This window comes from Crinia signifera, chromosome 1 (genome assembly GCF_055691185.1).
Source record: "Crinia signifera chromosome 1, ASM5569118v1, whole genome shotgun sequence".
NCBI classification, from domain to species: Eukaryota; Metazoa; Chordata; class Amphibia; order Anura; family Myobatrachidae; genus Crinia; species Crinia signifera.
In genome coordinates this window covers 324,358,214-324,384,260 of record NC_139217.1, presented here as the reverse complement: position 1 = coordinate 324,384,260, position 26,047 = coordinate 324,358,214, and the positions used below count along the sequence as shown (strand labels likewise).

The window sequence follows — 26,047 nt, the reverse complement described above, 5'->3', positions numbered from 1 at the left end:
TAACCCCATAATAGATCAGATCATGTAATGGTGGTATACGGCGGCTGCAAATGGAATAACGGTCTAATTGATAGGATCCAGTAACACATGTGAGAGATCTTAATTTAACCCTATGTGGGAGGTATCCACCTAATTGATATGATATAGCTGCCCTATGCTGCTGACAAGACTGATCGGATCCAGTAAGCTAGATCAGCTACAGTAAGTTACAATCAGGGGGGAAAGCCTCTGTCCCTCTGCCCTTAGAAGGGTGGGGTGAGAGGCACTGTGACAAGTGAAAATAACAGATCATATAATTGTAATAGTAAGTAAGGTATGCAGCGTGCACTAGTAACGCCTACACACACACGCACGCACACACACACACACACACACACAGCCGGAGCACGCTTGACAATTAGCCATAACAAAGCTGCACTGAGAAGTACTGGCAATACGGAATAATATGCATTGGGATTGAATCTACACCTATGACCTAAGAGGGTGCCGGACAGTTTCCCGACAGTCATTACCCCGACGTCGGGATCCCGACAGTCATTACCCCGGGGTCCCTATGGCCATCAGCTATTCTCCCTTGTGGGGGTCCTCGCTACGCTCGCCACCGTGCCCGCAAGGTACTTTGTTGCGCTCGCCCCGATCAGTCGGGATCATATACCACACCTATGACCTAAGAGACATAACTAGTTGGTAACATGCAGCTCACATGTAGATGAAGTTCAGTGAGGGCATGATCACACAAATTTGGGCGATAAAGAGCTGTCTGTAACCTAAAATGCAGCTGCTTGAAGGTGTATCATTTGCACTTGCTTTAGGTGCAGCTGCATTGTGCTCTGAAGCTGACTAAACTTACACATGTTACACATATAGGGCGGGCGCATCACAGGAAAGGTACAATTCTTCCAACTCCAGCCTCTTTCTGTTTCTGGGATATGGGCAACAGGCCGACATGCATTGGGTGGACCGCTGAAGGCTGCAGGGCTAAAATAGTTCAACATGGTTAAGATGGACCGGGTCAAAGTTAACACCAGCGTTAGGTCGACAATGGGATTGTTGACATGAATTTTTGTCACATTTTTTTTAGCCGACATGTGCTGACCGGAGGTGTTTTTAATAGCATATCAACCACTATGGCGTGGTGGGGGAATAAAATAGCGCGCCGAGCACAACATAATGAGCCATGCTAAGGAACGCAGTACACTTACACAGTATCCATACTATGTTGACATTTGGGACAAAAAAACTTGAAAAACGAATGGTTTTTACTGTCGACCTTCCTATTGTCGACCTAATGCTTGTGTCAACCTTCAGACCCTGTCAAACTTAGCCATGTTGACCTATTCAGGTGTCTATCTAAGCCCTGTTGATCTTCAGTGGTCGACCCAATGCATGTCAACCTAAATAGGGTCGACCCATATTGCTGATGTTGCTATGGGCAACCAATCAGATTCTATCTATTATCTTCTAGAAGGTGCTAAATAACGAAGTAGATTCTGATTGGTTGCTATGGGCAACATCCCATCTTCAATAGAACTCCCATCTTCATAAATAAACCTTTTAGGTCTTTTGCATTTCTCTAATACGCTGCATCCCACCATAAAGTGTTGTTAAACAAAGATATCTATTCATAAACCTTTGTCGTCTTACAAAATAATTTCTTACTGCCATATTTTATTGTCTAAAAATAACTTACAGCAGCAATATATACTAAGTGCATTTTTCATTTCAAATTTCTATTCTCTGCATAAAAAAAACTCCTACCACCATTCACTATCAGAATGCTAGGATTACAAACAGTTCTTCTATGTTATTAAAAAAGGCAAACTGCTATCAGCAGTGGGACAAGACTGCTGTAGATGGTTTGAGCAATGCCAGAGCTCCGTGTTCTGGTGGATCCTTGTCCAGGCCCTGAGGAATCTGTGGAATGTGATGTGGAGTTCCTGGATATGGGTGAAAGGAAGGGTTACATTTTTTCATTTTTCTCCCCGCACTACCACAAGGGAGCACAAAATGGAACAATTATTTTATTTACAGTTTCTGATATAGTGTAGCAGATTCCGTTGCGCTTTACAATTGTAGACAGTGATAAAACAAACTGGGCAACAACAGACAGACTTGGAGGTAAGAGAGCCCTGCTGTAAGCTTACAATTTATAGGGACAATTCACTTGTTGCTCTGTTCGGGTGTCAATTAGCCGCTGGAGAGAGATTTCTTCTTGCTGCCTCCAATGGCATTGATGGGATTAGCTACTTTTGTGGCTAAACCTAGTCTATATGGGTGATAAAAAGTAATGGGGGCCCAATCAGGGAAATTACTTAATTTCTCTAATGGGCACCCATTACTTTGGGCAACCTAAAATAAAATTAAATAGCCCCCAAAGAGTGTTGTCATTGTAATAAAACTCTCTTAATTTAGTCTTATTTCAGTTTCTTTCATTTATTCTGTGGCTCCATATCTAGGCACAGCATTTCATGGACGTCCAAATGAAAACGCTGGGAGCTCTCATGGGAATGTGGACAGGACGCCGTGTGGTGAGGCGGGCGCCACATGAGCCACCCGCCCTGTCTTCGTCCTGGTGCTCACAAATATAGGTTAGTCTCCACTGACTTATATTTGCGAGCCAAGGAGAAATCATTTGATGGTTGTCAACCATCAAATGATTTCTTCTGCTGTGGGCACATACGAGGGGATGTGTTTCATAACACATCTCCTTGCATGGTTGCGAGTGGATACGGCGGCGGGAAGGGGGCGTTTTTTCAGCAGGGTGGGCCCTCTGAGACTCTGTAAGTTGCGATCTTTGCAGTTTACCGAGTCAACCAGAATCAGGCCCCTCTTTTCTTTGAGGGATAAATTAAATTTGTCTTCCTGTCCAACTCACTGCCATGACTAAATGCCCTGCTGTTTGTTGGCTCTTTTCTCTTCGTCTTCATTCACGCAGTGGGAGGAGCAGCACCGCACACTAAGTTGTGAAGATTTCCAGAATTGGAAGAGAGAAAATGATGCGGAGTACCAGGCACAGGGACTGGCTGTATACCTGCAGGAAAACGGGATAAGTGCGTATTCTACATAATCGCTAGTTTTACTTTATAAATGCTGCAATTTATATATGAATGTGTATATATCTCCTCAGCCTGTCCGCACTGCAAGTTCTCTTACGCCCTGGCAAGAGGGGGTTGTATGCACTTTATTTGCTCTCAGTGCCGGCACCAGTTCTGCAGCGGATGCTACAACACCTTCCACCCCAAAAATGTGAGTAGTTTATGCCTTTATGGCAAAAAAAAAAGTACTTGTTTCCTAGCACGGCCACACCGATTTACATCGGGGTGGTCGTGTCGGAAAAATCGGGTCGATCGCATCGCATGCGATTTGGTCGCATGCGACGCGACCGACCGATTTTCGACCCGATTTTTTTATTGAATGAAATGTAAATCGGGTCCCTGGGACCCGATTTTACATTGGATTCAATGTAAAATATTCCCAACCCCCCCAAATTTAACGGCGTACACCCCACCCCACGATAGACGCCAACCCGAAGCGTGGCGAGCGTAGCGAGCCCGCGAGGGGCGGTGGTGCGCGTCCTCCGACCTTTTCATTCCCCTACTATCCACGTCGGCGTGGAGTTGAGAATAGAATAGTGTGGCGAGCGGACGCGTATACCTGTGAAGTTATACGCGGCCCCTCGCGGGGCTCACTGCGCTCGCCACGCTTTGGGCTCGGTGGCTCGCTGCGCTCGCCACACTATTCTATTCTCAACTCCACGCCGACGTGGATAGTAGGGGAATGAAAAGGTCGGAGGACGCGCACCGCCGCCCCTCGCGGGCTCGCTGCGCTCGCCACGCTTCGGGTTGGCGTCTATCGTGGGGTGACGACGGGGACATCTATAATGTGAAATGGGTCATATTGGCCCATTTCACATTTTTCACATTTTCTCACGATTTCAATGTTAAAAAATATTTTAACATTGAAGCCTATGGAAAAATCGGGGGCATCGCGTCGGGACCAATGTTAATGGTCCCGACCGACGCGATGCCCCCGATATTTTACCTTTCCCGACACGATTTCAATGTTAAAATATTTTTTAACATTGAAGCCTATGGAAATATCGGGGGCATCGCGTCGGTCGCGTCGGGACCAATGTTAATGGTCCCGACCGACGCGATGCCCCCGATATTGTGTCCTAGCCGGCAAAATGGACCTGATTTCAAAGGAAATCGGGTCCATCGTATGGATCGTGTACCTTAACTTAAAGGTACACGATCCATAAGATTGTGGCCGTGCTAGGAAACAAGTACCAAAAAAAAAAATCGGTGAGAAAAGATTGTCGTAGTAAGTGATTAACATCACAGGGGTTTTGCTGTATATTTAAGTAAGTCAAATTGTCATCAAATCAAAGAACGCCAACACTCTGAAGTCACTTTCCAGTGTATATTGTTTTTCTCTCAGAAGTGCACAGTCCCTACCTGTACAGTGAGGATGTCTCTCCATGCTCATCATCCTAGAGATTGTTTGTTCTACCTACGAGATTGGGAGGTGCCTCGTCTGAAAAAACTTCTCAAGGTGAGCAAATATTTGTATATCTCTAGCAATTCCTAACTTCTCCTTCACTCCTTATTCACGTTCGTTTTCACAAGCCCAGAGAAAGCACGGAGTGGCGGAGGAATCCAGCTCATGCCCAAATTGCAAAGCAGTACCGCCCACTTTTGCACATAATGTTTGGTACTATACTAAAATGAAGTGTTTCTGTTGCATAATTGACTCTTTCATTAGACAATTGATGGGCACATTCCTTTTACATTTCTCTCTCAGATGTTGCCAATCTAAGGGTTAAGAATTTAGCTATGCCATTCTTATCTAGATTATATGTCAAAGTCTCAATCTACCCTCATAATGCAAGTGTTTGAAAATACATCTTGGTCTATGCGATGTAACTTGGCTTGAACATCATTGATGTCACATTGAATGTCATAAGGAATCACTAATACACAGCACAGGCTGTGGTGCCCCATGCTTTCTTCTTTTCATTTCTTCCATTTCTCTCCATTTCTTTTTCTTCTATTGTTCTATACTGGGTTATCTGTCCCCGGGAATTCATCCTTCCTTTATTTTTGTTACTGATACTTTTCCATAGGAATGTTTGGAAAACAAAAACTATTTAATTACAGCAACAAAATACCTGTTTTACCAGAAATACTACACAACGAATACTAACACAAATATTTGGCCATCACGGACGGTGTAATGGTAAGCATTACTGCCTCACAGCACGGAGGTCATGGAATCGATACCCACCATGGCCCTAACTGTGCAGAGTTTGTAAACTCCCCGTGTTTGCGTGGGTTTACTCCGGTTTCCTCCCACAATCCAAAAATATACTGGTAGGTCAATTGGCTCATTACATGTGATAGGGAATATAGGCCCTTATTCTGATCGGTGCGGCCGGATCCGAATATGCGGCCAGGACCGTGCGTGCGAAACCCCGTCTTCCATACGGATCGCCAACTCCGTCCGTACGCGGTAAGAAGCTGGCCGTACGGACCGCACGTGTATTTTTCATGGATTACGCCTCCTCCATCTCAGGGAACCTCCCCCATCATTCGATGGTCGCAGAACATCGAATGCAGGACCGAATGGTCCACCAGCTCCCGCAACCTCAGACCACACGGACATTTTTCCGTGCAAAAGCAGGGATCTGGGCGGGCAGCTGACATCCGGCGATGTCATATGTCCGCCCCTTACACGTGCGTCACGGCCGCATTACCATGCGTACGCCCAGCGTTTGCATGGGAACGCCCATGAAACGCGGGGCGTATGCATATGGTAATGAGCCCAAATAGCCTTTCACGCACCTCTCCACCCCCTGTTCGGAGTGTTCACATTTCATGCGGGATTTGGCCGTACGCCCCGCTCGCACATGCGCAGAGACGCCTCTGCACATGCGCAGACACAAAACATCGGCGGACCGAACGCACGCGGATATTACCGCACCAACCAGAATAAGGGCCATAGATTGTAAGCTCCACTGGGGAAAGACTCATGTGAATGTTCAACTATACTCAGTAAAGCGCTGCAGAATATGTAAGCACTATATAAGAAACTGTTAATAAATAAATACTAAATGTTTTGATCCCCTTTATCTATATTCTCAGTATTACTCTTTGAGATTCCACTGGTGGAAGTGACATTTGTTTTGTGTTTCTGTCAGATGTCTAATGTGAAGTTTAACACAGATCCCCCTGCTGGCACGCAAGCTGGTCCTGGAGGTAAGCTGGCATGGACTAGCTAGGTACACAATAACTGTTGTTTCCTGCCCAATTGGAATGACTAATAAGGCATATTGCTCAGTGTGTGCCGGATTTGGACACTATGTATTGTTTTTCTGGCCTGTAAGCTTGTTTTTGGCTTAGAGCCAAAGCCTCACAGGTTGTCTGACTACATTTGTGGTAACTGGGAAGGGCCAAAAAAAGAGCGGCTCCCAAAATGACTCCCGTTTATTGGAAATCTTTATTCTATTTTTAAAGGCATTGTTTGGTAATATCAAGGAAGTATTCTTCTTCCTTGTTTCGTAATTAATGATCTAATTATACTGTGCAAATGGTTTTTCATTTCTTTTTAAATGGGAACATGTGTGCATTTTACTGTTGCATTAACCCCTAATGGTATACAGTCTTCATCGCTTGTTTGCCCATGCGTTCCTCAGGTTTATAGCCAATCACATCAAGAGAATTTTCACAGCGACAGTTTATTTCACTGAGCCTGCTGATTTTACCGCATCTCGGCGCTTGCTGCTGTAAACCCCTTGAGTGCCAATATTGCTGTGAGATCCTCAAACTATCTGCTAAAAATGCCAGCGCCGCTCACAGCGCCTGTTCTATTTTTGGATGCAATATTTAACTAGTCTTCAATTAACTGACTTGGCTGCATTTGTATTTATTTATACTAAAAGAACAGTTGCTGTGAGCGACGCTGGCATTTTTCGCGGATATTTTGAGGATCTCTCACAGCAACATTGGCACTCAAAGGTTTAACACATCAAATTATTAAATACTCCACCATAAGAAGCGTTTTCTCTTTTCTAGGTGGATGTCGTGTGATGGAGCAAAAAGAAAGTATTGATGGAATGAGAGATGAGGCCTGTGGAAAACAGACAGCCCTTGGATATGCTGGGTTGTGTGAGTGAGTGTCGCACTACACTTCTTTTCATTTTAATGTGGACGCATTTCTGCACACTGCGCATGTGCCGTGGCACACATAACCATGACCTATTTTCTGTTGGATCTTCCCATTTATGGGAGTCAACTTGGTGCATACACAGAAAAAAAACATGTCATGGGAGGTAGTGAATGTAGTTAGAATTGCAACAGGGGTCTAATTCAGACCTGATCTCAGGGCATATTTTGTTTGCAAATGGTCAAAACCATGTGCACTGCAGGTAGGCCAAATGTAACGTGCAGAGAGAGTTACATTTGGAGGAGTCATTTCCTTTCTGTGCATGGTAAATACTGGCGGCTTTATTTTTACACTTCAATTTAGATTTCAGTTTCTACCTAGTAAGGAGTAGGTGTAGAAATTTGTCCTCATGCACAGAGTGCTCTACACCAAGGTTGGCCAAACCTATCCTCAAGATCTACCAACAGTTCATGTTTTTCAGGCAACCTGTAGATTATAGTACAGCAGGTTTGAAAATGTAACAGTAAGTAATGACTACAGCTGTGCAGCAGCTAGGTGATTTGGAAAACGTGGACTATTGGAAGATCTCGAGAACCGGTTTGGGCATCCGTGCAGCGAAAAAGTGTACTAGAGACTCTGGGGGTTATTCTGATCACTCGGAAAGGTACAATCACTATCTAATGGACAAAACCATATGCACTGCAGGTGGGGCTGATGTAACATGTGCAGAGAGAGTTAGATTGGTCTGTAGTGGGTCTGTGACTGACTTGGCATAAGAATTACGTTTTCAATTCATCTGCAGTCCGAGTTACAGCTGCATTCATACCTGAGCATGACTCAAGCCCAAAATTTTCTTTAGTATGTTTTGGATTTTTGTTTATTTCCTGCAGCACAGTCTACCCTCTTTTCTTCCATTGACAACTTCTTCTTATCTGCTTTTCTTTTCCTGCAAAGATATCTATTCTAACTTATAACCCTGTATGTCTCTATTAAATGTTTGATTTGTACATCTGGCTGGCAAGGAGGTGACTGAGGTGGGACGGTAAATTCATCATTGCATACTGGTACACATGTATTAAAATGTCCCATTAAAAAAATATATTACCAATTAGAAAATATAGCGTACATATATTGTCTCTCCCAGATCTCACTATAAGGAGTACTTGGTAACCCGAATTAATGCACTGTCTCTGGACCCTTGTATGCTTTATGACTTGGAAGAGACTATGACTGTATGTAGACGCTACCTCCTGGCATGTCCCCCCCGGGAGGCCAATGAGGATGATGTCAATTACAGAGAGCGCCTTCTGACAGTAAGTGTCTTTCATTTACCTTGCTAAAAAATACATATATGTGTATATGATGGAATGTTTATGGTTTGAGATTTATTTTCTGTCTAGTTTTGTATTCTCTTTTTGTATTATATGTGCTCCTGTTTAATTGTTTTTTCTCCTCTCTGGTACTCCACTTAGGTGTTGATGTCGGACATCCCACTGAGCTTGAATGTCCAAAGAAACCAGCATTCATAATATCTTTCTCCATTCCCACTCTCCTTTAAAAGCAGTGGAGGATCTTTTGATTATTTAGTCACTGAATAAAAAAAAAATATATATATATATATATATATATATATATATTATGGAGTATAATTGTCATATATTATCATATATCTTCAAAGCTTGTACACCTATACCCAAAGAATAAAATCCATGTATAACTCTACCTCTCACAATGGGTTTGTTAATCAGTAATGTTTATTTTGCTAAAGGATCTATTATTTTTAATATAGTGCATGTACCCGGTGCTGCTTGGGTTATTATTGTACTCCCTCTTTCCTCGTGCTTTTCTTTTTACTCCTCTTTTTCCTCAGCACACCCCTTCCCTTTTTTTCTCTTAGTCTTTCTCTCTCACCCCGTCATCTACCCTTTCGGCCATACACACACAGATTTATCTGCCCAATCTGTCTGGTCGGACTACATACCTGGAAATATCTGGGAGAAAATTACAATAAAAAATTTGCTCCCAAATGCTGGAAAACAGACAATGCTCATTCAGACAAATTGGTTAAATCAATTTCATACAACAACTTTATCCAACTAAGTGCCAGATTCAAAGCAGTGGTCTCCAACCTTTTTCGGGGTGCGAGCTACTCGCGGTAAACTGAACCACCCGAAGAGCTACTAAAATAAAAAAATTAAAAAATCTGCCTAATAACCAAATAATGCCCTTTACACATTATGCAACACACTGTAATGGCCCTGACACACTATGCCGCATACATAACTGCGCGCGCCAAAAATTGGGTGTAGCCACATAGGGTGCATCCAATGAAAATGGGGTTGTGATACACATATGCCCCCAATAGTGCAATGCCATATACACATATGCCCAAATAGTGCCAGATACACATTTGCCCCCAATAGTGCCAGATACACTTATGCTCCCATGGTGCCAGGTATGCCCCCACAGTGCCAGAAAAAGGAATACCCCCACGGTGCCATCTGTGCCCCTATGGTGCCAGGTATGCCCCCACAGTGCCAACAAGTAGTACAGTATGCCTGAACGCAGTGCCAGCAAGCAGTATGCCCCCACAGTGCCATCAACTAGTATGCCCCCACAGTGCCAACAACAAGTATGCCCCCACAGTGCCAACTAGTATGCCCCCACAGTGCCAACAACTAGTACAGTATGCCCAAACTCAGTGGCAGCAAGCAGTATGCCCCCACAGTGCCAACTATTATGCCCCCACAATGCCAACAACTAGTATGCCCCCACAGTGCCAACAAGTAATATGCCCCCACAGTGCCAACAAGTAGTATGCCCCCAGTGCCAGCAAGTAGTACAGTATGCCCCCACAGTGCCAACAAGTAGTATGCCCCCACAGTGCCAACAAGTAGTATGCCCCCACAGTGCCAACAAGTAGTATGCCCCCACAGTGCCAACAAGTAGTATGCCCCCACAGTGCCAACAAGTAGTATGCCCCCACAGTGCCAACAAGTAGTATGCCCCCACAGTGCCAGAAAGTAGTATGCCCCCACAGTGCCAGAAAGTAATATGCCCCCACATTGCCAGCAAGTAGTACAGTATGCCCCCACAGTGCCAACAAGTAATGCCCCCACAGTGCCAACAAGTAATGCCCCCACAGTGCCAACAAGTAATGCCCCCACAGTGCCAACAAGTAGTATGCCCCCAGTGCCAGCAAGTAGTACAGTATGCCCCCACAGTGCCAACAAGTAGTATGCCCCCACAGTGCCAACAAGTAGTATGCCCCCACAGTGCCAACAAGTAGTATGCCCCCACAGTGCCAACAAGTAGTATGCCCCCACAGTGCCAACAAGTAGTATGCCCCCACAGTGCCAACAAGTAGTATGCCCCCACAGTGCCAACAAGTAGTATGCCCCCACAGTGCCAACAAGTAGTATGCCCCCACAGTGCCAACAAGTAGTATGCCCCCACAGTGCCAACAAGTAGTATGCCCGCACAGTGCCAACTAGTATGCCCCCACAGTGCCAGCAAGTAGTACAGTATGCCCCCAGTGCCAGCAAGTAGTACAGTATGCCCCCAGTGCCAACAAGTAGTACAGTATGCCCCCAGTGCCAACAAGTAGTACAGTATGCCCCCAGTGCCAACAAGTAGTACAGTATGCCCCCAGTGCCAACAAGTAGTATGCCCCCAGTGCCAACAAGTAGTATGCCCCCAGTGCCAACAAGTAGTATGCCCCCACAGTTGCAGCAAGTGATATGCACACCCATTGTGTCCGGTGTCCTCCTGCAGTGTCAGTGTCTCCGCTGCCGCAGCTTCTCCTCTTTTTGGGGAAGGAGAGCACAGCACAATGTGCGTCTCTCCTTCCCTTCACTTCCTTGTGACTGGGCCGTCCGCCGAAGCTCGCGGGCCGGCTCCTGATTGGCTGCCAGCCTGCGAGCTCTGATTGGCGGATAGGCGGCCAAGTGACAGGGATGCACAGTGAGGGGTAGGAGAGATGCGCAATGCGCTCTCCTCCCCTCCCCTCCGGCTCGTAGGAAGAAAGCAGGCGGCCGCGGCAGGGAGAGACAGGCGGGCGGGCAGCAGAGTGGTCGAGCCACCCGATTCGCTGCCGCGAGCTACCGGTAGCTCGCAAGCGACGGGTTGGCGACCACTGCTCTAAAGTGATAAAATGGAGAGTGATAACCAACCAACCAATCAGCTCCTACCTAACATTTTTCAAACACAGTCTGTGACATGGCAGGTAGGAGCTGATTGGCTGGCTGGTTATCACTCTCCATTTTATCACTTTTGAAGCTTAGAGAATCTGGCCCTAATAGTTTTTGTTTATTTTACAGTGTTTGGGTCAAATTTTTGATTGTCATTTCTCCCATATATTTCCAGGTCTTTGTTCCCACCAGATAGATTGGACAGATAAATCTGTCTGTATGGCCAGCTTTACTCTCTCCCCCGTCATCTGCCCTTTACTCTTTCCCCTGTCTTCTACCCTTTACTCTCTCATCTCCCCTTTACAGTCTTTCCTTTTTGTATTCCCTTTTTTTTTTTCCTATTAATATCTAGAGCTGGCTCTGCCCACTCTTTTGGTGACCCAGACCTTCAACACCATTGCACCCCACCTGCACCCCACGGAGACAGATGAGTAAGCGAGATCAGGAAATGGGGGGACTGTAGAGACAGAGGCCCTAATTTAGAGATGGGCATAGCTAGCACAGAGGTGAGGTGTCTTAAGAAAGACATCCACTGCAGGCTTCTCTGATTGGACAACTGCATCCACAGCCTGAGCCAATGAAGCTGTATCCAAGGATGCACTTGTTTGGCATGTCCAAACAATGTTTTGTGGAACACCTCTGTTTTGTGGAAGGCAGTCTGTTGCCGTGTCCAAATTTCAGCAGCATTTCATGTGACATCATTGCAGCCCCCAAATGTGCCCATGCACAGTGCGGCTTCTAGGCATGTGCAGATCTTCGAGCAATGGACGCAGCAGCTGTTTTAAAATATGCAGAAGTGGTTGAAGGGGTCTTGAGTTAAGACCCCCACTGTTGGGTTCTGTAATGCGGCATTGGATCTCACATCTGAGTAACCCTCAGGTTATCAGGTTGTCCAGCTGATTTGCCCCCCTCCTTTTGTAAAACGCTCCCTGTCTTTGCCCTTACCCCGAAATGGCACTGTGGCGTCCAAGGCATAATGAGATCTGCACATGAGTATTGTGGCATCTGTACATATTGAAACAATCGGAGATGTGCGTTAACGTACATCTATGAATCAAGCCCAGAGAGATGAAGAAGGGGAGTGGAGAGACAAATGTGGAGAACACAGAAATGGGTAGACGGAGGACAAAAATTATCTGTGACTGGTGTCCTGTACATTAGTTTTCATAATAAGGTGTCTGGTTTGTGATAGACATTCAGAGGCCAAAATCATCAGACAATCTTACAAATAACTTCATGTTTGCATTCCATTACACTCTATCCTTAAAGTAAATTTACTAAGCATGCCGTGATTTGCTTTTCTTATCATTGCTGATTTGAGTTTCGGCCATAAACAGGATCAAATGTAAAGACTGGCCCCTTTTGTCTGCTGATCTCATTACTGCAAGTTTCTCTTTGCTGCTACCACACCGTAACCTTCCGATGTTAGCCTTCTGTTTATTATTTGGGTGTGGATAGTGATTCTGCTCTGTGGGTATTGTGACGTGTCATACATTCCTCAGCCTTGTGTTGTGATACCTTTTTTATTTAATTTGTTTCAAACCTCTCAACACACCTCCTAAATCAATCCAAGGCAGTGTGCAGGCATGTTTCTATCATTATCATTTGTTATTTTTAATATTTTAACCTCTATTGTATGGCAACAACATACAGTATGACACCATTATTTAAAGACCCTGCCCCAATGCAAATTCTTTCATACATAAACACACCAGGGAATACTGTATTTAGCAGAAATCAGTTAATCTAAAAATGTGTTGAAGACCTTTCCTTGCTATACAGGGACAAGTGGATCCTTATGTGATGTTGGTGAAGATTTATCAAAGCTTGGAGAGAGGGGCAGATTTATTAAGCCTGGTGAAGTGATAAAGTACCAGCCAATCAGCTCCTGACTGCCATGTTACAGGCTGTGTTTGATTAAAGACAATTAGGAGCTGATTGGCTGGTACTTTACCTGTGTGACCTCATCTCTCTCAAAGGTTTAGTACATAGACAACTTTATCAAGGTTTGATAAATCTCTCCCAAAGCCACCATGTATATATGTATCTTTTATAGTTCAGTTTATTTTCTGTGTAATTACCCTTAATTGTCCTATGTGATTTCTTTGGTTCTCTCTTCAATAGATTTTTTTCAAAATAAAATGTTTGAACTGTGGTAGGAAACCTGAGCACCTGTAGGAATCCCACACCAATAGGGTGAAAACCCATAATTACTGTTGTTTACTTGTATGGAGCCACAAATTATTTAACACCAGATAGTCAACATGGAAATATAAAAAATGCAGCACAAAAACGTAGTAGACAGAGAGGGTGCAGACATGCTGATATTTAGGGCTCTTCTCTGCCACTGGGCAGGTGGATCTGGCTCCTTCCATTATGCACTGTTGGGTTAAAAGGGACAGGTGTGCCGAAACCGAGATATTACATTGGTACTTAATATAATTAAACTTATAAGCACTGTTGAGGCCACAGTATTGGGCTCAATACCCCTAACTCCAGCATCTGTTATCTATAACTTCTAGTGTAATTAGCTGTTTTCTAACCCAATACATCTGATGATTCTTCTTGCTTACTCCCCTAGTACTGATCCTAGTGATCTCCTGGTATTGATTTTGGCTATTCCACTGACCTAATTCTGGTTGCTTCCTGATACAGCATTTCCCACCTGGTTCTTACACATTTCTGATAACTATGCTCCAGTACTTCTCATAAAGACCAGTCTCAATACATGCCTTCGGTGTTCACCAGCCCGAGACATAGGAACATAAGCAGAGAGCTGCAGCCTCTGTAACTCTTGCAGCAAAGTGCAAACCCTTTGAGGGGTCCCTGGGGAAAACCACTGATTCCATGCCTCTACTCTGGGTATCAGCAAATCCTACATGTTTGTGTAAAATGAATACCACCCCTAATAGAGTTTTGAAGGGTGGCTCTTGTTATGAATATGGCAATGGTCACACAACAACCTAATCTACTTCCTAAATTCCTTGAAAATCGTTGAAACATCACAACCCTGACCCTAGAACGGTGGTTCTCAATGTGGGATACCTGTACCCCTGGAGGTGCACTGCAGACTGGTTAGGAGTAATTGGGGGTAAGTATGTATTCTCTTAAATGTCTTTTCTCAAGTGTAAGCATTCCCACTTTGGCTAATCTGTCTTGTAGCTCAAGGATTCCAATTCTATTATAAGCTTGTTTGCTGAACTTTTTCTAGTTCTGCAATGTTTTTTTGAAGTGGGGGGCTTAGAATTGCAACCCGAGTTCCAGATGAAGCATATTTTTTTCCTAGTTTCAATGCCCCTTTTTATACATGCTTTTGGCCTTAGTTGCTGCTCCTTGACCCCTGCGCACTGTACCCCATCTATTTGTACCCCTAGGTCCTATTCCAGTTGTGATTCTCCTAATTTTACCCTGTTTAGATTGTACGTAGCACTCCATTCTCCATTTATCTTCCCACTCATATAGTTTATTTAAGTTCCTCTGTAGGATGGAGAATGATTTAATCACCCTACACAGTTTAGTATTCTCTGCAAAGATGGACACTTTGTTTACTATTCCATCTTCTATATCGTAATAAATATATTAAATAGAAGAGGCTCTAGTTAACTTGTTCGTAATGTTTACTATTTACATCTATGTTTTTTGCGAATGGCATGCATGCAGTCTATTATCTCAATATAACTTTGACAATCTGTACAGTCCTCTATGTGACTTCCCATATTGGGCCGATCACCTTTATCGCAGCTTGCCTGCTATTTAAGTCCTGGTCATCATGTTTATTTACTCAGTTCTGACATCAAATACTATAGGGCTTAAGGTACTGGGATGGAAAGTAAGAGGGCTGAATGATCGTATTAAGAGGGTGCTAGTACTCAACCAGGTGAAGAAATATGGAGCAGATGTTTTCTGTCTTTCTGAGATGCACCTAACAGGCAGTAAAGCCCTGGCCCTTAAAAAACCCTGGGTGGGACACATGTATCACTCCACTTTCTCCAATAATGCTAGAGCGGTATCTATCCTGGTTAAAAAGAGTGTGAACTTTCACTTGGTACACACCCAAATCGACGCATATGGGCGTTATGTTTTTATAAGGGCTCATTTCAATCGTATTCTTATACATGTCCTTGCTGTAAATATACCACCCCCTTACAGCACTGAGGTACTAAAACACGCATCTGCTTTTATGTCTATGTTTACTGATGTGCCTGTCATATGTATAGGGGATTTTAATAACTTCATGGATGTATGGATACATGGAAAGAGAACATTGCTTTGTCCTCCCCGTGTGCCAATCCTCCACTCCTTTTGCTGCTCCTGTGGAGGGGCTGGGATTGGTGGATTCGTGGAGGCTCCGTCATCCATTGGAGCGTAGGTTGTCTTGTCACTCTGCTAGTTTTCATACCCTCTCAAGGATTGACCTACTGCTGCTGTCCTCAGATCTAGTACCCAAGATTAATGATATTGAATATCTAGCGTGGGGTATATCTGACCACTCCCCCTTACAGCTCACAATAGACACTCAAATGTCCCGTAATAGTCAATTATAGAAACAATCCATTCTGGCTTACCTTATATGCTGATGACCGGGCAACTGTAGCTGAATGGGAAACCTTTAATATTTGCAATGCCTCTTGTGTCAACTCTGGCCTTAAGCATGACGCCTTTAAAGCTTCAATGCGGGGATCATTCCTAAAGCAGGTAGCCCGTATTAAGAGGACTGGCAGGGAGGAGGAGGTGACTATGGGGGTATTCAATCTGAGGGTCACGGCAGTTGCTCGACCGCTGTGACCCAGTCCGTTCCCGGTCAGCTCCAACGAGAACATGCAGGCGGGATGTCCCGCCTGCTGGGGAGTGAAAAGGGGGTGTGGCCGCAAGTTGCGGCCAGGAAGAGGCAAGCTGCAGCCGGCAGCTCGTCACTTCTCTGCCGTTCTCGGCAGAACGAGCCCAACAGCGAGAAACCCTGCTCAATGCTGTTGGGGAAGACAGCATTGAATAGGGCCCGGCGAGCATCTCCCCGAGGGGAGATGCTCGCCGGGGATTGAATATCCCCCTAAGTCCTCCAGACACAAAGCTATGTACTTACTCTTCGGGTCCCTGTCAGACCGTATGAACTGGGATAGGGCTAGAAAGGAGTGGTCGGATTACCTCTTGGACAAAACAAAGCGTAAATTACTGTTCTCTCATCATTTGTTATATTCTCAGGCGGATGTTGGGGGGAAGTTATTTAGCCTATCTAGCTAAAGGTGATAGTGGTAGCAATACCATTCATCAAATTAAGGACACTGATGGCACAATGCAGTATTCTACACCTGACATTGCACGGGTGTTCCACACGTTTTATACCTCCTTGTACACCGCTAGGTTCTCTTACACCCAGGACCAATTGCAAGAATATTTGACCAATATCCGGCTTCCTGCCCTGCCTCCCACTGCAGTGACGTACCTTGAGTCGAGCATTATGGCTACTGAGGTGGAGGCGGCCATAGCCTCCTTCCCTAATGGTAAGGCCCCGGGAAGTGATGGTATTCCCATCGAGGTATACAAGAAATACCGTGACTACTTTACCCCTTATTTACTAAATATATTTAACTCCCTGTTTGAAACCAGTAGCCTACCCTCTTCCATGATGAAGGCTATAATAGTTGTTCTTCCCAAACCAGGAAAAGACCCCACCACCCCTGATTCCTACCAACCGATCTTATTATTATTATATGACAGACATAAAAATATTGTCAAAAATTATTGCACTACGTGTACATAATATAATACACAGGGATCAGACGGGCTTTATCCCTGGCAAGTCTACGGTTCAGAACTTAAGGAGATTGTTCTGTCACATACAACAGGGGGACTTTGATGCATCGGGTGCTATGGTGGTGTCTTTGGACGCCGCTAAGGTGTTCGACTCTGTTGAGTGGGGGTATCTATGGGAAGTCATGCATAAGTTTCAATTTAGCCCAACCTTTATAAAATGGATCCAGCTGCTTTATTCTGACCCCAAGGCTAGGTTATCCATTAATGGATATATCACTCTAAACTTTCCCCTGGGGCGTGGGACCAGTCAGGGTTGCCCGCTCTCTCTGGCCCTCTTTGCTATAGCCATTGAACCTCTGGCCTGTATGATCCGTGATAACCCAGACATCAGAAGGATTCCCACTGATGTAATTGCTCTATACGCAGATGACATTTATTTATTTTCTTATTTATTTTTATTTTAACAGTTTCTTATATAGCGCATACATATTAAGCAGCGCATTACAGAGCATAGTTATGAGCAAAAACACATAACAAATTACAGTACAAGACAGTTTAGGACAAGTACATGGTTAATACGGATAGTTGCATAAGGGGACAGGACACTGAAGCAATCATCAGGGTGGCAGTGGTTTATATATTCTAAGAAAGGCAGATGAGGAGAGAGGGCCCTGCTCATGAGAGCTTACATTCTAAAGGGAGGGTTAGACAGACAGGGGTGACACAGACGGGCAAGAAGTGAGCATAAACATTAGGTTTAACATGCTCCTCTTCTTAAAAGATGCGGGCCCCTCCTTGACATCTCTTGACATGACTTATTCTGCACTATCTCAGGTCTATTCATTAACTGGGGTATATCAAATGTATATCAACTCACAGGTGTGGTCCCTGGGGACCTCCCTAGCTCATGCCCACTGCAGTGGACCCTGCACTTTAAATATTTGGGTGTATGGTTTACTCCAGATGTAAGCGAATATGTGAAACATATTATAGACCTGGTCACGGCGGATCTCCAAAAGAGGGCGCGGGTATGGAATAAGCTCCCCCTAACCATGGCTGGATGCATAAACCTCTTAGAGATAAATATTTGTACCTTCTACAGCATTCGCCTATATAAATTCCTAATATGTTTCTAACATATATGCTAATCTTAGTCTGCATACCTCCCCCTCACCATTTAGACGGCCTTAAGAATAAGATGAAACGCAGTGGATACAAATTTTGGGCTCAATTAAATACACCACTCCCTACCAACAGATATTCTTCTATATCTTGCATCGCTCATACCGCACACCCGCGGGACTTAATGCAGATTGTCCTAGATGCGCATCGCCAGATGCAGACTTCTAGCACCTATTGTGGCTGTGACCAGGGGTATTTGCCTTCTGGGAGGAAGTCTGGTCAGATATTGTAAAAACTGAGTCTGCCCATGAATAGCCCATGTCACCGGCTATTTGTATGTTTGCCCTTGACATTGAGGAGAGTCACTCTCCTTCGCTTTACAGATATGTCATGTGCCTCACCACCATGGCGAAGGTTATTATTGCACACCATTGGTTTGCTGGGGCCTCCCCTTCCGTACACCAGTGGCGTGCTCTGGTGAATGAAGTCTCAGGCCATGAGAGATACACACATTGCTCTGGGGATACGATTCAGCGATATCATGCTAAATGGGATTGCTGGAATGAGGTGTCTTAGTCATAGAGGGAGAAACACATCACTTTAACGGAAGCTGTGCACCATACTATATGAACATTACTTATGTCTGCCCTGTCTACAATAACCAAGCGGAAACTGTACTTGGATGTATATGATTTCCTTTATTGTATGTTTACACTTTGCTTGAAACCAAGGAACATTTGCTAGAAGCATTTACAATTATGTTGTCACATTACATTGCATGCTTGTCAGGTTGTTTATGTTTTATGTTTGTTTTTTGTATGTCACAAAATTTTCAATAAAAAATTTACGCAATTTAAAAAAAAAAAATAGAAGAGGCTCTAGCACCAAACCTGCAGTACATCACTTAATATGAATATCCAATTTGAAAATGCAGTTTACAACCACTCTGTTCTCTGTTGTGCAGTAGTTTTTTTACCCAGATACAATTGTTTTCACTAGTCCTAATTTTCCATTTTATAAACCAGCCTCTTAAGCTGGGTACACATCTATACAATCCTTTTTTTTTTGCAAGCGTTCGGCCGACCGTACTCCCGTCGGACCGTCCACAAACAACAGTCGACACGCGCGTACACACCTGTACAATTTACTTGCGACGTCTGATGTACTCCCGTCCAAACAGTCGCAAGAAAAGGATTGTACCACCGTACACACTCTCCCGATTTGGGCTATTTACACTTCACATGTGACCAAAATTATAATAATGGGCTGGGTTAGGGCAGCAGTCAACCTTTTACCTATTAAAAAAAAAAATGGCGTGGGGTCCCCCCCACTGCTGTTACCAGCACCAGGCTTAAGAGCCGGGGCTGGTATTAAAAAATCAGGAAACCCGACAAATAGGGCTTCGCTGATTTTTTAAAACCAGCCCCAGGCTCCAGGTCCGGGGCTGGTTCCCAAAATACGGGGGACAAAATGACTAGGGGTCCCCCCGTATTTTAAGAACCAGCCCCAGGCCAAACCAGCCAGCAGGGTAATGCCACAGCCGGGGGACACTTATGATATAAGTTCCCGCGGCCAAAGCATTCATCCCTACTGACCAGTCAGCCTGGCCAGGGGCCCTGGGGGAGTGGGGACCCCCCAATGAAGGGGTCCCCCCCCTCCAGGACTTACCTGACCAGGCTGAAGCCTGGTGCTGTCCCCGATGCCCCTGGGCGGTGGGCATCGGGCTGATGGAATGGTGTAAAAAATTGAATAAAAACTATTGTTTTTTCCTGTGGAACTATGAGTCCCAGCAAGCCTCCCCCGCAAGCTGGGACTTGGATAACCACAAGTCCCAGCATGCGGGGCATTAAAGGGCCCGCTGGCACTTGTAGTTCCACAGAAAAAAAAATTGTTAAATAAATACACACTGACACATATGAAAAATAAAAGTTTAATACATACATACATTACACAAACACACTGATACTTACCTATCTTGATCCCGTCGGTAGGTCCCTGGGTCCGGTCCGGTGGCTTGGTTCCGGGGCTGGTCCGGGTCCGGGGCTCCAGGGCTGAAGAGTCCGGGGTCCTGGATCCGTAGTAATCCAAATGGGTACCTGGGGAAGGAAATCCAACTCACCTGTCTTCTGGCGACCACCCCGGCATCTGCTGTTCAAGATGCGCTGCTCCCGGCTTCTGTGGTACCCGCTCTGCCTCCGCTGTATACTAGAGATGCAGAGGTCCTTCTCCCTCGGCGTCTCTGCTCAGAATGATTTCTGGCCAATCAGGAGCCGAGAAAGTCATTTTCTGATTGGCCAGAAATCATTCTGAGGAGAGACGCCGAGGGAGAAGGACCTCTGCATCTCTAGTATACAGCGGAGCAGAGCGGGTACCAGCAGCCGGGAGCAGCGCGTCTTGAATTGAAGATGCCGGGGTGGACGCCAGAGGACAGGTGAGTAGGATTTGCTTCCCCAGGTACCCATTTGGATTACTACGGATCCAGGACCCCGGACTCTTCAGCCCTGGAGCCCCGGACCCGGACCCTGGGACCTACCTACGGGCTCAAGATAGGTAAGTATCAGTATGTGTGTGTAATGTATGTATTAAAGTTTTATATTTCTGTGTTGTCAGTGTGTGTTTATTTAACTCTTTCTTTTACTGTAGAACTACAAGTGCCAGCGGGCCCTTTAATGCCCCGCAGGCTGGGACTTGTGGTTCTCCAAGTCCCAGCCTGCGGGGGAGGCTTGCTGGGACTCATAGTTCCACAGTAAAAGACAATAGTTTTTATTCTATTTTTTACACCATTCCATCAGCCCGATGACCACCGCCCAGGGGCATCGGGGACAGCACCATGCTTCAGCCTGGTCAGGTAAGTCCTGGAGGGGGGGGGACCCCTTTATTGGGGGGGTCCCCACTCCCCCAGGACCCCTGGCCAGGCTGACCGGTCACAGGGATGAATGCTTTGGCTGGGGGGACTTGTATAAAAAGTCTCCTCCCGGCTGTGGCATTACCCTGCTGGCTGGTTTGGCCTGGGGCTGGTTCTTAAAATACGGGGGACCCCTAGTCATTTTGTCCCCCGTATTTTGGGAACCAGCCCCGGACCTGGAGCCTGGGGCTGGTTTTAAAAAATCAGCGAAGCCCTATCTGGTTGGTTTCCTGATTTTTTAATACCAGCCCCAGCTCTTCAGCCTGGTGCTGGTTACAGCCATGAAGGGGGCCCCACGTTGTTTTTTTTTTAATGAGTAAATGGGTGACTAAAATGTAGATGCAGTAACCCGTCTATATAGAATTTTAGTCCCCCTGCCGGCTGACTAAAATTCTATGTAGACGGGTTTGCGCCTAAATTTTAGTCAGCCGGCAGGGTGACTAAAGTTCTATATAGATGGGTTTGCGTCTAAATTTTAGGCACCCTACCGGCTGACTAAAATTTTGACGCTAACCCGTCTATATAGAACTTTAGTCAGCCTGCAGGGTGACTAAAGTTCTGTATAGACCGGTTACTGCGTCTACATTTTAGTCACCCTTTTACTAGTTAAAAAAGAAAACGGCGTGGGGTCCCCCTAACTGCCGTAACCAGCACCAGGCTGAAAGAGCCGGGGCTGGTATTAAAAAATCAGGAAACCAACCAGATAGGGCTTCGCTGATTTTTTAAAACCAGCTCCAGGTCCGGGGCTGGTTCCCAAAATACGGAGGACAAAATGACTAGGGGTCTCCCGTATTTTAAGAACCAGCCCCAGGCCAAACCAGCCAGCAGGGTAATGCCACAGCCGGGGGGAGACTTTTTATACAAGTCCCCCCGGCCAAAGCATTCATCCTTGTGACCGGTCAGCCTGGCCAGGGGTCCTGGGGGAATGGGGACCCCCCCAATAAAGGGGTCCCCCTCCAGGACTTACCTGACCAGGCTGAAGCCTGGTGCTGTCCCCGATGCCCCTGGGCGGTGGGCATCGGGGTGATGGAATGGTGTAAAACAGTGGTTCCCAACCTTTTTTGTCTCCAGTACCCCTTGATTAGGCTTTTCATTTATGAGTACCCCCTCGTGAAATTTTCAGGTGGCGTGGCCTAAAAAGGGGTGTGGCTTAACAGGGGCAAGTCATACTGGCAATGACGAGAAAAAAAAAAGTGCAACCACTTGACCACAATATAAGCTCAGCCCATTCTGCGGACAGCATATAAAATAACAGAACCTTGTCAAATCTCTATTACTGAAGCAACAGACATTCCAACGGATCACGTTAGCCTTCCAATAGTGCCAGATACACATATGCCCCCAAAAGTGCCAGATACACATATGCTCCAATGGTGCCAGGTATGCCCGCACAGTGCCAGAAACGGGAATGCCACCACGGTGCCAGGTATGACCCCATGGTACTGTGTATGTGCCCACAGTGCAAACAATGCCCCTACAGTGCCAGCAACAAGTATGCCCCACAGTGCCAGCATTGCCCCACAGTGCCAGTAACAAGTATGCCCCACAGTGCCAGCAATGCCCCACAGTGCCAGCAACAAGTATGCCCCACAGTGCCAGCAATGCCCCACAGTGCCAGCAACAAGTATGCCCCACAGTGCCAGCAACAAGTATGCCCCACAGTGCCAGCAATGCCCCACAATGCCAGTAACAAGTATGCCCCCACAGTGCCAACAATGCCCCACAGTGCCAGCAATGCCCCACAGTGCCAGCAATGCCCCACATTGCCAGTAACAAGTATGCCCCCACAGTGCCAACAATGCCCCACAGTGCCAGCAATGCCCCACAGTGCCAGCAATGCCCCACAATGCCAGTAACAAGTATGCCCCCACAGTGCCAGCAATGCCCCACAGTGCCAGCAACAAGTATGCCCCACAGTGCCAGCAACAAGTATGCCCCACAGTGCCAGCAATGCCCCACAGTGCCAGCAATGCCCCACAGTGCCAGCAATGCCCCACAATGCCAGTAACAAGTATGCCCCCACAGTGCCAGCAATGCCCCACAGTGCCAGCAATGCCCCACAGTGCCAGTAACAAGTATGCCCCCACAGTGCCAACAATGCCCCACAGTGCTAGCAATGCCCCACAGTGCCAGCAATGCCCCACAATGCCAGTAACAAGTATGCCCCAACAGTGCCCCACAGTGCCAGCAATGCCCCACAGTGCCAGCAACAAGTATGCCCCACAGTGCCAGCAACAAGTATGCCCCACAGTGCCAGCAATGCCCCACAGTGCCAGCAATGCCCCACAATGCCAGTAACAAGTATGCCCCCACAGTGCCATCAATGCCCCACAGTGCCAGCAATGCCCCACAGTGCCAGTAACAAGTATGCCCCCACAGTGCCAACAATGCCCCACAGTGCCAGCAATGCCCCACAGTGCCAGCAATGCCCCACAATGCCAGTAACAAGTATGCCCCCACAGTGCCAGCAATGCCCCACAGTGCCAGTAACAAGTATGCCCCACGCCTGAGAAAATACAAAATCCCTCCCCCCTACCCCCTCTCCCCAAGGCCACAGCAGAAGCACATAGTCAGCAAAATTTGTTACTTACATAAATGTAGTCAATCCGACCTCCTGGGCCCTGGCTGAGCTGGCTCCAAATTACCAAGCAGCGTGTGGAGTGGGTCTGCTGGCTGTCCGCACTGCAATGTCAGCCTGCCTGCGCATAACCGCGCGGGTACCTCCCTCCTCTGTCCCCTGCTTGGCTAGTCTGGATCAGAGGAAGGGGGAGGCACTACCCGGCAGTCACCACTCGCATGTCGCACACACAGTGACATAGCTCCGCCTCCACGCCGGGTCCACTCTGCTCTGAGTGGTCTCCCCGGCTGAGGCTCCCTCTATGCCCGCCTCCGCTCCTTCATTCAGCCGCCCAGACCAGTCCCCGCCCTGTGAGGCGCTCACAGACAGTCACAGCCGCCTGTCAGTCTACATATCAATGTGACAGGCGGCTGTGACTGAGCGCCGAGCGGGGCACATAATAAAACACAGTCTCTCAAGTCCGGCGCCCGACCACAGCCACCGGCTCGTCCCCCTGTAAAAACGGCCCTGCGCGGCCGCCATTACAGGCCGGGCCGCGGCGTACCCCCCAGCGTGTGGACGCGTACCCCAGGTTGGGAACCGCTGGTGTAAAAAATAGAATAAAAACTATTGTCTTTTACTGTGGAACTATGAGTCCCAGCAAGCCTCCCCCGCAGGCTGGGACTTGGAGAACCACAAGTCCCAGCCTGCGGGGCATTAAAGGGCCCGCTGGCACTTGTAGTTCTACAGTAAAAGAAAGAGTTAAATAAACACACACTGACAACAATGACAATGTACATACATTACACACACATACTGATACTTACCTATCTTGAGCCCGTAGGTAGGTCCCAGGGTCCGGGGCTCCAGGGCTGAAGAGTCCGGGGTCCTGGATCCGTAGTAATCCAAATGGGTACCTGGGGAAGCAAATCCTACTCACCTGTCCTCTGGCGTCCACCCCGGCATCTGCTGTTCAAGACGCACTGCTCCCGGCTGCTGGTACCCGCTCTGCTCCGCTGTATACTAGAGATGCAGAGGTCCTTCTCCCTCGGCGTCTCTCCTCAGAATGATTTCTGGCCAATCAGGAGCCGACTTTCTCGGCTCCTGATTGGCCAGAAATCATTCGTATCTGCGTTCGCCACGCTTCGGGTTGGCGTTCATTGTGGGGTGGCGTTAACAATGGGGGGGGCATTTCACAAGTAAAATACTCATAAGGGTGGGTATACAATAAAAATTGGGTCTATTGGCCCATTTAACATTGTTCCCTATGTAAAATCGCGTCCATCGCATAGGTCGCATCGCATGCCTTAACTTAAGGCATGCGATGGACGTGATTTTTTAATTGGGGAAAAGGCTAAAAATAGCCCTAAAATCGCGTTGGTCGCGTCCATCGCATACCTTAAGTTAAGGTATGCGATCACCTGCGACGGGCGCCGTGCTAGGAAACAAGTACCAGGACCTTCACCCAGTAATTCATACCTCCCAACTTTGGCTAATTTGGGGGCGTGGCCTATACGCGCGGCTCTCCCCCGCAAGGCCACGCCCCCATTTAGCCGCTATGGGGGCATGACCCAGAGGCTCTGTGAGCCTCTAGCCATGCCCCCAGCCCCCTGGCTGCGGGAATAGACGCTGTGCGCATGCGCACAGCGTTTATTCCCCGCTGCTTAGCAGCTGACAGGGGGGACTCCCAACAGCCCCCCCACACTGCGGGACACTGCCGCCCGCGGGTGGGACAGCGGGACAGGCCCTGATAATCGGGACTGTCCCGCTAAAATCGGGACTGTTGGGAGGTATGGTAATTGTATATGTGCAGGCAAGTGTATCTTGACTATGTCGTTTGTTGAATGTAAATGGCCTAGGGCCAAATCGCAAGATTGTGTAAAGCTAAAGTAAATCTTAAGTGCAGTTAGCCAAAATCGGATAGTCAAAATTGGCAATTAGCATGTAGGTGGCCGAGTCAGAGATCGGACAGGCAGCAGGTCGTACCTCTGGCTCAGGTCAGATGCGCATTGGATCTGAGGGGGACGTCAAACACATCCGATTTAGGCCAATTTCTCAGCCTGGTCAGTCGGGATTGGGTGAAATCGGACTAGTGTACGGGCACCTGAAAGCTCCCTGTGTTTGCACACCTGCATTGGCTGGGCTCCTTGATAAATATATACAATACACACTGCTAGTGCATTCAAGAGAAATTATCAGATTAGTAACAGCAATACACCTTAGTATTGTGCAATATAATGTAACATTCCATACCCTCCAACATTTGAGTGGGAGAAATCGGTACACAATCGCAAAGGGGGCGTGGCCGCTGGTAAAAGGGGTGTGGCCAAGCCCCCTCTCCTATACTTTTAATGGTAC

At 46.8% G+C, this 26,047-nt stretch overlaps 1 protein-coding gene across 3 annotated transcripts in view; it reads left to right on the top strand.

Annotated features, from left to right (window-relative positions):
* Positions 1-8,886, top strand: part of RNF31 (ring finger protein 31) — a 41,123-nt gene extending 32,237 nt beyond the window's left edge. For all 3 annotated transcript variants that reach the window (XM_083188100.1, XM_083188091.1, XM_083188109.1), the window contains exons 16-22: positions 2,936-3,050; positions 3,128-3,246; positions 4,441-4,554; positions 6,200-6,257; positions 7,074-7,170; positions 8,309-8,477; positions 8,637-8,886. In XM_083188100.1, coding sequence (XP_083044226.1) covers positions 2,936-3,050; positions 3,128-3,246; positions 4,441-4,554; positions 6,200-6,257; positions 7,074-7,170; positions 8,309-8,477; positions 8,637-8,693 — 729 coding nt within the window. In that variant the 3' untranslated portion in view covers positions 8,694-8,886. The remainder of the gene's footprint in view (positions 1-2,935; positions 3,051-3,127; positions 3,247-4,440; positions 4,555-6,199; positions 6,258-7,073; positions 7,171-8,308; positions 8,478-8,636) is intronic.
* The last annotated feature ends 17,161 nt before the right edge of the window (positions 8,887-26,047 follow it).